General features: G+C 44.7%; 1 protein-coding gene across 1 annotated transcript in view; it reads left to right on the top strand.

The window, feature by feature from the left end:
* The first annotated feature begins 2594 nt into the window (after nucleotides 1-2594).
* The window catches only part of LOC138645463 (uncharacterized), a 93408-nt gene continuing 83007 nt past the window's right edge, over nucleotides 2595-12995 (top strand). The window contains exon 1 of the mRNA XM_069734807.1: nucleotides 2595-2913. Within this exon, the coding sequence (XP_069590908.1) occupies nucleotides 2661-2913 (253 nt within the window). The 5' untranslated portion in view covers nucleotides 2595-2660. The remainder of the gene's footprint in view (nucleotides 2914-12995) is intronic.

Here is a 12995-nt window from a genome sequence, read left to right on the forward strand (position 1 = left end):
AAATACCATTACAAAGCAGCAAACAGTTATTTGAAGCTGCTGGTGCCTCAGGAGTCCCTCGAACCTCAAGGTGTAGGTTCCTTCAAAGGCTTACTGTGGTGCATAAACCTACTATTCAGCCACCTCTAAACAGTGTTCACATGCACAAACGGTTGCAGTGGGCCCAGACATACATGAAGACTAATTTTCAAACAGTCTTCTTTACTGATGAGCAACCCTGGATGGTCCAGATGGATGGAGTAGTGGATGGTTGGTGGATGGCCACCATGTCCCAACAAGGCTGCGACATCAGCAATGAGGTGGAGGAGTCATGTTTTGGGCCGAAGTCATTGGGAAAGAGCTGGTAGGGCCCTTTAAGGTTCCTGAAGGTGTGAAAATGACCTCTGTAAAGTAAATAGAGTTTCTGACTGACAACTTTCTTCCATGGTATAAAAAGCAGAAACGTGCCTTCAGGAGCAAAATCATCTTCATGCATGACAATGCCCCATCTCATGCTGCAAAGAATACCTCAGAGTCATTGTCTGCTATGGGCATAAAAGGAGATAAACTCATGGTGTGGCCACCATCTTCCCCTGACCTCAACCCTATAGAAAACCTTTGGAGTGTCATCAAGCAAAAGATCTATGCGGATGGGAGGCAGTTCACATCAAAACAGCGGCTCTGGGAGGCTATTCTGACTTCATGCAAAGAAATACAAGCAAAACTCTACAAAAACTCACAAGTTCGATGGATGCAAGAATTGTGAAGGTGATATCACAGAAGGGGTCCTATGTTAACATGTAACTTGGCCTGTTAGGATGTTTTGGAGTTAAATAGCTTTTTTGTTCAGTGAATGTGACCTCCTAATGCTGCAAATTCCACAAATTAGCATTTTCAGTTCATTAAAACATATCAAATGTGTAGAAATTCTACTGTGCCTAATAATTTGGAACAGTGCATTTTGAGTTTTTATTCATTTTGGAGATTATACTGTTATCATTGGGAGGTTTCATCAATAAAATTCGATGTATACTCTAACGGGTGATGACTTTTATTAGACTGACTGTCATTTGCACCGACCATTTAGGAAAATCCAAGAAAAATATCAATTGCATAATTATTTGGAACATGGTGTAGATATTAGATATGCTGTAGACAGATTTCAGTACTTGGTCACTATTAGACTTATAGTATTATTAATTTCTTTATCCTTGTCATGTTTTCAGTAGTCCGCCGCTTCCCTCCCTCCTGGCTTCATGGTTGCCAGGGGGCAGTGAGCTCCTGATGATTGATTGACAGGGCATGTTTGCACCATTGACCCAAGCTGTGCTGTCACTCATGCTGCAAGCAGAGGCAGCTTTGCATCTCCTACATCGGAGGAGCGTGCGGATTGTGAAGTTGGCCTGATCCAGAAATCTGGCCACGCTGCAAAGCAGTGCTTGCCAGTTCTGTAACAAAGAGCTAGGTAGCACTTCACTCCTTGTCCGAAAGACCAGCCAAAGTCTATAGGCTGCAGTGGTAACCGGTAACCTTGGCAGTGACATAAATAAAGGGGTTGTCCAAGACTTTAACATTGATGGCCTATTCTTAGGATAGGTCATCAATGACTGATCGGTAGGAGTGTGACACCTGGCACACCTGCCAGAACTGCTCAGTTATGGAGCTGCACAGCACAGCTCTGTCGACCGTATAATGACCGCGGCCGTATAGTGCACATCCGCCACCTATTGAAATCAATAGTGGGCAGATTTCCAGTACTTGGCTGTGGCCACTATTCCATCATTGTAGCTTTGCAGCTCTGTAATCGAGCAGTTCCAGCCGACACTGGAAACAGCTGATCGGCGGCAGGGCAGGGTGTTGCACCCTCTCCGATCAGATATAGATGACCTATCTTAAGGCTAGTCCTTCAATGTTAAAGTCCTGGACATCCTCTTTAAATATTCATTGATTCTTGAAAATGGAGGGGAATTTTAAATAATAGGGAAACTGCAAACTTGCTTGTTTTTACAGCACTTTGTAATTTCACGCATTTAAGAAGTTAAGGCGATGTCTTTAAGGTCGGGGTCACACTTGCAAGTGTGATGCGAGAAACTCACGCGAGTCTCTTGCATCAATACCCGGCACTCGGGACCGGAGTGTGTGGCTGCATGTATTTTTATGCAGTTGAACGCTACGGTCCGAGTGCCGGCGGCAGTGCCGGGTATTGATGCGAGAGAATCGTGCGACTTTCTCGCATTGCACTCGCAAGTGTGACCCATGCCTAATATAAACTTCATGCTCATGAAATGATCTGTATTAACAATACGTCTACCCATTCATTGCAGTTTAAAAGAAAAAGGTGAGAAACAGTTAAAACATCTGTGAAATATTACATATCCACATGGGTATACATTATAAAATGGGCAATAATATAACATTTTCATGTTGTATTTCATTAGGGGAAGAACTGAGACCAAGGTGGGAAGTTCATCTTTATTTAGCCTTTTCGTTTTCTGCCTTCTGGTCAAAGTCGTTGTCACAGACTATAAATTTCCTAGGCGTGGTTAATTCATTTCGGGATTACCTAGTATGTTAGAGAAGTAAATAGAGGAGGAACAGATCCTGCGTGCGGGCGAGCAGACTGTCACAGCCGGCAGGCACAAGGGCAGGGTCACAGCTTCAGTCTGCGCAGGGAATCAAAAATGCCTCATCCAACTGTGCAGATGGGCAAGAAGAAAAACTCAATCAAGAGCGTACTGAGTAAACTCAAGACCATTCACACATCTCACCCTGAAAATGGCCCCCTACTGCCTCAAAAAGGCCAGAACAAGGAGAACCCTTGTCTGAAAAAATTTAAAGAAAGTTTCAGATTTGACGTCCCCATCCCTAATTATGTCAAACTGAGAAACAAAGTGAATCTTGTTTCTGAACCTCGGGGAAATTGCAAATCAAAAGGTGAGTCTATTTTTTAATCATCTGTAAAAATATAGTTTGTAATCCTATAATCATTTTCAAAATCTCCGCTTGCTGTCAGCGGATGAGAAAACTCCAGTTTACATTGAGAGGCTGCAAAGTCTATAGATCTAGTTCTGCTCACACAGCTGAGGGATCGTTACAATTGTATCCAGTGTAGACAATATTTTTCTGGCATGCAAAGAAATAAATTACAAAGCTTCTTCTATACTTTGCAAAGTTGCACACGGATTATACACAGATTCCATCCGTATGCTGTACGTGTTTTTCACAAACCCATAGACTTGTGTTGGCCCTTGTCATCCGCGCTGCCAGAAATGATGAAGATGTGAACTGCACCATAAGTTTTAATAGGTATATATGACATCAATGAAAAAATCAGATACTCCATGTACCGGAAACATGGAAAGGAGACGTTAGATGTTGCAGTCTGCATTGTCTGAAGGCATCTAAGAGGTTAGATGTTATGTCTCACCTGGTGAGGTGGCTCCTTGAAGCTCCTGGTCCACATGACCAGATCTTGAGCAACAAGCACAAGTGGTATAGGTGGAGCAGGATACCTGATTCAAGCTGAAGTGGTGATGAGTATGGTGCATATTGTAGAAGTGATGGAAAGATGCAGCAGAGCCGGACTACTGATAACTAACTAGCAGAATTGGAACTGCGACGGCTGTTGTAGCAGAGCTGGAACTGCAGTGGCTGATGTAGCAGAGCTGGAACTGTGATTGCTAATGTAGAAGAGCTGGAACTGCGATGGCTGTTGTAGCAGAGCTGGAACTGTGATGGCAAATGTAGCAGAGCTGGAACTGCAATGGCTGTTGTAGCAGAGCTGGAACTGCAATGGCTGTTGTAGCAGAGCTGGAACTGCGATGGCTGATGTAGCAGAGCTGGAACTGCGATGGCTGTTGTAGCAGAGCTGGAACTGTGATGGCTGATGTAGCAGAGCCGGAACTGCGATGGCTATTGTAGCAGAGCTGGAACTCCGATGGCTGATGTAGCAGAGCTGGAACTGCGATGGCTGTTGTAGCAGAGCTGGTACTGTGATGGCTGATGTAGCAGAATGCTATAGATAAGCCCGTGATGCTGGTGGCCTTAGCTCATATACCATTTTCGGGTGACAGATTCCCTTTAACCCCTTTACCCCCAAGGGTGGTTTGCACGTTAATGACCAGGCCAATTTTTACAATTCTGACCACTGTCCCTTTATGAGGTTATAACTCCGAAACGCTTCAACGGATCCTGGTGATTCTGACATTGTTTTCTCGTGACATATTGTACTTCATGATAGTGGTAAAATTTCTTTGATAGTACCTGCGTTTATTTGTGAAAAAAACGGAAATTTGGCGAAAATTTTGAAAATTTCGCAATTTTCAAACTTTGAATTTTTATGCAATTAAATCACAGAGATATGTCACACAAAATACTTAATAAGTAACATTTCCCACATGTCTCCTTTACATCAGCATAATTTTGGAACCAATTTTTTTTTTTGTTAGGGAGTTATAAGGGTTAAAAGTTGACCAGCAATTTCTCATTTTTACAACACCATTTTTTTTTAGGGACCACGTCTCATTTGAAGTCATTTTGAGGGGTCTATATGATAGAAAATGCCCAAGTGTGACACCATTCTAAAAACTGCACCCCTCAAGGTGCTCAAAACCACATTCAAGAAGTTTATTAACCCTTCAGGTGTTTAATAGGAATTTTTGGAATGTTTAAATAAAAATGAACATTTAACTTTTTTACACAAAAAATTTACTTCAGCTCCAATTTGTTTTATTTTACCAAGGGTAACAGGAGAAATTGGACCCAAAAAGTTGTTGTCCAATTTGTCCTGAGTACGCTGATACCCCATATGTGGCAGTAAACCACTGTTTGGGCGCATGGGAGAGCTCGGAAGGGAAGGAGCGCAGTTTGACTTTTCAATGCAAAATTGACAGAAATTGAGATGGGACGCCATGTTGCGTTTGGAGAGCCACTGATGTGCCTAAACATTGAAACCCCCCACAAGTGACACCATTTTGGAAAGTAGACCCCCTAAGGAACTTATCTAGAGGTGTGGTGAGCACTTTGACCCACCAAGTGCTTCACAGAAGTTTATAATGCAGAACCGTAAAAATAAAAAATCATATTTTTTCACAAAAATTATATTTTTGCCCCCAATTTTTTATTTTTCCAAGGGTAAGAGAAGAAATTGGACCTCAAAAGTTGTTGTCCAATTTGTCCCGAGTACGCTGATACCCCATATGTGGCAGTAAACCACTGTTTGGGCGCATGGGAGAGCTCGGAAGGGAAGGAGCGCCGTTTGACTTTTCAATGCAAAATTGACAGGAATTGAGATGGGACGCCATGTTGCGTTTGGAGAGCCACTGATGTGCCTAAACATTGAAACCCCCCACAAGTGACACCATTTTGGAAAGTAGACCCCCTAAGGAACTTATCTGGATGTGTGGTGAGCACTTTGACCCACCAAGGGCTTCACAGAAGTTTATAATGCAGAGCCATAAAAATAAAACAAAATTTTTTTCCCACAAAAATTATTTTTTAGCCCCCAGTTTTGTATTTTCTCTAGGGTAACAGGAGAAATTGGACCCCAAAAGTTGTTGTCCATTTTGTCCTGAGTACGCTGATACCCCATATGTGGGGGGGAACCACCGTTTGGGCGCATGGGAGGGTTCGGAAGGGAAGGAGCGCCATTTGGAATGCAGACTTAGATGGAATGGTCTGCAGGCGTCACATTGCGTTTGCAGAGCCCCTAATGTACCTAAACAGTAGAAACCCCCCACAAGTGACACCATTTTGGAAAGTAGACCCCCTAAGGAACTCATCTTGATGTGTTGTGAGAGCTTTGAACCCCCAAGTATTTCACTACAGTTTATAACGCAGAGCCATGCAAATAAAAAATATTTTTTTTTCCACAAAAATTATATTTTAGCCCCCAGTTTTGTATTTTTCCAAGGTTAGCAGGAGAAATTGGACCCTAAATGTTGTTGTCCAATTTGTCCTGAGTACGCTGATACCCGATATGTGGGGGGGAACCACCGTTTGGGCGCATGGGAGGGCTCGGAAGGGAAGGAGCATCATTTGGAATGCAGACTTAGATGGATTGGTCTGCAGGCGTCACATTGCGTTTGCAGAGCCCCTAATGTACCTAAACAGTAGAAACCCCCCACAAGTGACCCCATATTGGAAACTAGACCCCTCAATGAACTTATCTAGATGTGTTGTGAGAACTTTGAACCCCCAAGTGTTTCACTACAGTTTATAACGCAGAGCCGTGAAAATAAAAAATCTTTTTGTTTTCCCACAAAAATTATTTTTTAGCCCCCAGTTTTGTATTTTCCCAAGGGTAACAGGAGAAATTGGTCCACAAAAGTTGTTGTCCAATTTGTCCTGAGTACGCTGATACCCCATATGTGAGGGTAAACCCCTGTTTGGGCACACAGGAGAGCTCGGAAGGGAAGGAGCACTGTTTTACTTTTTCAACGCAGAATTGGCTGGAATTGAGATCGGACGCCATGTCATGTTTGGAGAGCCCCTGATGTGCCGAAACAGTGGAAACCCCCCAATTATAACTGAAACCCTAATCTAAACACACCCCTAACCCTAATTCCAACGGTAACCCTAACCACACCTCTAACCCTGACACACCCCTAACCCTAATCCCAACCCTATTCCCAACTGTAAATGTAATCTAAACCCTAACCCTAACTTTAGCCCCAACCCTAACTGTAGCCCCAACCCTAACCCTAGCCCTAACCCTAGCCCTAACCCTAGCCCTAACCCTAGCCCTAACCCTAACCCTAGCCCTAACCCTAGCCCTAACCCTAACCCTAACCCTAGCCCTAACCCTAACCCTAGCCCTAACCCTAGCCCTAACCCTAGCCCTAACCCTAGCCCTAACCCTAGCCCTAACCCTAACCCTAGCCCTAACCCTAGCCCTAACCCTAACCCTAACCCTAGCCCTAACCCTAGCCCTAACCCTAGCCCTAACCCTAACCCTAACCCTAGCCCTAACCCTAGCCCTAACCCTAGCCCTAACCCTAACCCTAACCCTAGCCCTAACCCTAGCCCTAGCCCTAACCCTAGCCCTAACCCTAGCCCTAACCCTAGCCCTAACCCTAGCCCTAACCCTAGCCCTAACCATAGCCCTAACCCTAGCCCTAATGGGAAAATGGAAATAAATACATTTTTTTTTATTTTTCCCTAACTAAGGGGGTGATGAAGGGGGGTTTGATTTACTTTTATAGCGAGTTTTTTAGCGGATTTTTATGATTGGCAGCCGTCACACACTGAAAGACCCTTTTTATTGCAAAAAATATTTTTTGCAATACCACATTTTGAGAGCTATAATTTTTCCATATTTTGGTCCACAGAGTCATGTGAGGTCTTGTTTTTTGCGGGACGAGTTGACGTTTTTATTGAAAACATTTTTGGGCACGTGACTTTTTTTATCGCTTTTTATTCCGATTTTTGTGAGGAAGAATGACCAAAAGCCAGCTATTCATGAATTTCTATTGGGGGAGGCGTTTATACCGTTCCGCGTTTGGTAAAATTGATAAATCAGTTTTATTCTTCGGGTCAGTACGATTACAGCGATACCTCATTTATATCATTTTTTTATGGTTTGGTGCTTTTATACGATAAAAACTATTTTACAGAAAAAATAATTATTTTTGCATCGCTTTATTCTCAGGACTATAACTTTTTTATTTTTTTGCTGATGATGCTGTATGGCGGCTCTTTTTTTGCGGGACAATATGACGCTTTCAGCGGTACCATGGTTATTTATATCTGTCCTTTTGATCGCGTGTTATTCCACTTTTTGTTCGGCGGTATGATAATAAAGCGTTGTTTTTTGCCTCGTTTTTTTTTTTTTTTTCTTACGGTGTTTACTGAAGGGGTTAACTAGTGGGACAGTTTTATAGGTCGGGTCGTTACGGACGCGGCGATACTAAATATGTGTACTTTTATTGGTTTTTTTTTTTATTTAGATGAAGAAATGTATTTATGGGAATAATATTTTTTTTTTTTTTTTCATTATTTTGGAATATTTTTTTTTATTTTTTTTACACATTTGGAAAAATTTTTTTTTACTTTTTTACTTTGTCCCAGGGGGGGACATCACAGATCAGTGATCTGACAGTTTGCACAGCACTCTGTCAGATCACTGATCTGACATGCAGCGCTGCAGCCTTCACAGTGCCTGCTCTGAGCAGGCTCTGTGAAGCCACCTCCCTCCCTGCAGGACCCGGATCCGCGGCCATCTTGGATCCGGGGCTCGAGCAGGGAGGGAGGTGAGGAGACCCTCGCAGCAACGCGATCACATCGCGTTGCTGCGGGGGGGCTCAGGGAAGCCCGCAGGGAGCCCCCTCCCTGCGCGGTGCTTCCCTGCACCGCCGGCACATCGCGATCATCTTTGATCGCGGTGTGCCAGGGGTTAATGTGCCGGGGGCGGTCCGTGACCGCTCCTGGCACATAGTGCCGGATGTCAGCTGCGATAAGCAGCTGACACCCGGCCGCGATCGGCCGCGCTCCCCCCGTGAGCGCGGCCGATCGGCTATGACGTACTATCCCGTCCAGGGTCAGATAAGCCCAGGGCACCTCGACGGGATAGTACGTCTAAGGTCACAGAGGGGTTAAATAAAAAAGAATCTATACATGTTTGGTGTCTGTGAACTCGTAATGACATGCAGAATCATAATGGCAGGTCAGTTTTAGCATTTTAGTGAACATAGTAAAAAAAAACAACTGTGGAATTGCAATGTCACCGCTCTTGGAATTTTTTTCCCCATTTTTCAGTACATGATATGTTAAAACCAATGGTGTTGTTCAAATGTACAACTTGTCCCGCGAAAAACAAGCCCTCACATGGCCATATTGACTGAAAAAGAAAAAAGTTATGGCTCTATAAAGGAGGGGAGCAAAAAACAGAAATTCAAAAACTGAAATACCTCTGGTTGTTAAGGGGTTAAACCCCAAGTTCAAATTCAATTTATTGGCAAAATATACAAACTTTCTGCTGTTTACAATAAACAAATTAATCAAGAGCAATATCAATAGCACAACACTACTAATATAACAAGTGGCTTCTCCATATTCATTACAAAAAGGACACTTTTACTCACTACTGCCGTCACAGAATTATTCAACCACTTCATGACAAGCGTCTTTAATAAGTAGCACATCGCTTTTTGACTGTTTTTCTGACCTGCTACAAATGTCACTCATAGCTAGAAACCAGTTTCCTCATCAGCAATGGCCTCCAGGTTACAAAATACAGGTGCTCCTCACAAAATTAGAATATCGTCAAAAATTAATTTATTTCATTTCTTCAATACAAAAAGTGAAACTCGTATGTTATTCAGTATAGAGTCATTATAGTCATTAGAGTGATGTATTTCAAGTTTTCAAGTGTTTATTTCTGTTAATGTTGACGATTATGGCTTACAGCCAATAATAACCCAAAAAGCATTTTCTCAGTAAATTAGAAAAATTAACAAAAACACCTGCAAAGGCTTCCTAAGCGTTTAAATAGGTCGTTAGTCTGTTTCAGTAGGCTCCACAATCATGGAGAAGACTTGACAGATGTCCAGAATGCAGTCATTGACACACTCCACAAGGAAATCGAGGTCCCACAGTCTGGAGGAAGAATGGAGAGGCACACAATCCAAGCTGCTTGAGGTCTAGTGTGAAGTTTCCACAATCAGTGATGGTTTGGGGAGCCATGTCATCTGCTGGTGTAGGTCCACTGTGTTTTACCAAGACCAAAGTCAGCGCAGCCGTCTACCAGGAAATTTTAGAGCACTTCATGCTTCCCTCTGCTTTTTGGAGATGGAAATTTCATTCTCCAGCAGGACTTGGCACCTGTCCAAAAGTACCAATACCGGGTTTAAAAACAACAGTACCAATTGCTTGATCAACTGACCTTAAAGGGAACCTGTCAGCATTGTTGTGCACAGTAACCTACACACAGTGTCAGGTCGGCACCATTATACTGATTGTCACGATAATGTAAAATACCATGGCCTGAGGGATTTTTGCACATGTGACCATGGTCCTAGACACACACTGCAGCGTCGACCCCCCCTTCTTTCTCTCCCCACTGCAATCGCTGGTATAGACACAAATCTGTAATGTATGCATGTATTGTCTCCTTTTATAATATCTTTTTATACTTTGTAAACACTCAATATAAAAAAAGTCAGTAGCGCTCACACCTCTCTAGAACCTGCAGCAAATTGTGTTGCGGTTACACCCGTCCGCAGCCAAATCAATAAAAGAAAAAGAAACTATCTGCGCTGGAATCAAGATTGTAAACCCCTTATGAGGACCCAAATAGTTAATAACAAATGGGGGTTGCAAATATCTAGGAGTAATGCAGCCACCTTAAAAGAAAAATATATTAAAAAGGACGTTAATAAATAAAAGCGGCTTTGAAATGAAATATATACCCGGTGAAGTTGCCGCTGTGGGGTGCCTTCTTCCGTAGTGAATTCACTGGCGTTGCCCAGGAGGAATAGAGTCCATTAAGTGCCGTATGTTACGGTTGGAAGTGTCCGATGGAGTTGCTGTAATGACATAAAGTCTTCCGCAGTTCCTCCTGCTTGCGTTGCCCGAAGAAAGTGGATAAAGATAGATACCGAGTATTGCCTTCAAAATGACGAGCTGCAGGTACTGCCCCGGCCGGCGGCAGAAAATCCTGCGCTCGAGCGTTCACAGAAGCGTATCGGTGCTGCTAGGCTGAGCCGCTAGGTACTCTGCTGTTGCAGGACCTTTCGTGACGTCACGAACACGTGAATGCTCAGGCGACAGAGCAATACCAGAAGACCACGGTGTCTGATGGCTTCTGCTTCATTGCTGAGGAGAAGCACTTCTCCTGTGTATTAGGGTATGTTCACACTATGCGGTTTTTACTGCGGAACCGCCGCGATTTTGCCGCTGCGGGTCCGCAGCTGTTTTCCATGCAGGGTACAGTACAATGTTACCCTATGGAAAACAAAAACCGCTGTGCCCACATTGCGGAAAATCCCGAAAAAACTGCGCCGAATTGCTGCGGAAAAAAAGAAGGACCATGTCACTTCTTTGTGCAGAATCGCAGCGATTCTGCACCTATAGAAATGCATTGATCCGCTTACTTCCCGCATGGGGCTGTGCACACCATGCAGGAAGTAAGCGGATAATGTGCGGGTTATACCCGGGGTGGAGGAGAGGAGACTCTCCTCCAGGCCCCGGGAACCATATTTGAGTAAAAAAAAAAAGAATAAAAATAAAAAAATCATGATAAACTCACCCTCTGAAGTCTCAGCGCTGCACGCGGCCGTCCGGTCTCAGGTTTGCTATGCGACCAGGACCTGCGGTGACGTCGCGGTCACATGACCGTGACGTCACGAAGGTCCTGGTCGCACAGCATCTTTGGAACCGGACCGCCGCCTGCAGCGCCGAGGAGAACGGGACGTCAGAGGGTAAGTATATAATTATTTTATTATTTTTAACATTACTATTGATACTGCATATTGCTGCATATGCAGCATCAATAGTAGGGGTAAAATCCCGCATCGGAACCCGCAGGACAAACCGCGATAAATCTGCAGGGATAACCGCAGCGGGTTTGCCCTGCAGATTTATCAAATCCGCTGCGGGAGAACCCGCAGGGCAGGACGCAACGTGTGAATGTGGCCTTAAAGGTGTTTTGTTTTCTTTCAGCTGGACAGGGGTTAATAGGCCATGTGGAAATTCCTGCTTTCAGCTGTGCTCAGTTAGCCACTCCTCTCTCCTATAAAAGCTAGGCCTACTGGTCAGATCCCTGTCTGAAATAGCACTTGCTTAATATACCTGGAGTAGTGAGGAGCTGGTGTTTGGAGAGCTGGAGGAATTTATTGTGCCACAGTTGTATGGTTTGTATGCTTGGAATATTCCTCATCCTTACCTGCTATATTTACCCTCCCCGTCCTTCACACCCTGGTGGATACCTTTGTTATTTGCGAGAGCATATTTTGTGTGAGTGGAGTTTTCTTTTTACCCTTGTCTTTGTTCCCCTGTTTGTCGGGTTGGTGTACTGTTGTACACTGTAGCGCCTCTCTTCCCGGGGTGGGGGAGGGGGACAGACGCAGGGCAGCAGTCAGGAGACAGGGCGAGGGCGGAGGCCCCGGCATCCTCACCATCTGAGGTATCCCGGGGAACAGGGCGAGTTAGGGCGCCCACTAGAGCTAGGGCCAGGAAAGGTGCCCCTGGTCCCAGTTTACTCGCCAGTCCAATCGTGACATTATTTCAGACCCAAAAGCATTTTCTGATCCGTAATGGATCCAATCACAGCGCTGACAGGGCAGTTGCAGCAGCTCAGTCTGGAGGTGGCGGATTTACGCACGGTGGTTTCACAGCACTCTGTTACGTCTGGTGTGGGGATCTCACTTTCCAAACAAACCATTGTGGAGCCCAAGGTCGCGCTGCCAGACGGGTTCTCCGGAGGGCGGGAGAAGCTTGTTTTGTTCTGGGAGGCCTGCAAACTTTATTTCCGGCTGCATCCGGTATCCTCTGGTACGGAGGAGCAACGGGTGGGGATTGTTACCTCGCTCCTACAGGGGGACCCGCAAGCACGGGCATTCTCTCTTCCATCTGACTCAGTCAGTAGAGGGCTTCTTCCAGGCTTTGGGCTTAGTGTATGATGACCCTGATCGTGTCTCCTTGGCTGAGTCCTCTCTGCACCAACTTCAGCAAGGAAACCGTCAGGCCGAGGAATACTGCTCCGAGTGTCGGCGGTGGGCCACTGACACTAGGTGGAATGACCCAGCCCTCCGTAGTCAGTTCTGCGAGGGTCTCTCCGTAAGAGTAAAGGATGCTTTAGCTCTCTATGAGACTCCGGATTCCCTTGAGGCGGCCATGTCTCTGGCGATCTGGGTTGATACTGGTAATACTGTGGAACCTATGCAAGTGGGTGCAACATCTCAACCTAGCAAACTTGCATTAATTCGACGTAAGGGGGAGTGTGTTTTTGCTGTGGCAAGAAAGGTCATTTTGTGAGCACATGTCCTACCCGTCACTTGTTTAAACAACCGCCGGAAAAC

Source organism: Ranitomeya imitator, chromosome 1 (genome assembly GCF_032444005.1).
Source record: "Ranitomeya imitator isolate aRanImi1 chromosome 1, aRanImi1.pri, whole genome shotgun sequence".
In the NCBI taxonomy this organism is placed as follows: domain Eukaryota; kingdom Metazoa; phylum Chordata; class Amphibia; order Anura; family Dendrobatidae; genus Ranitomeya; species Ranitomeya imitator.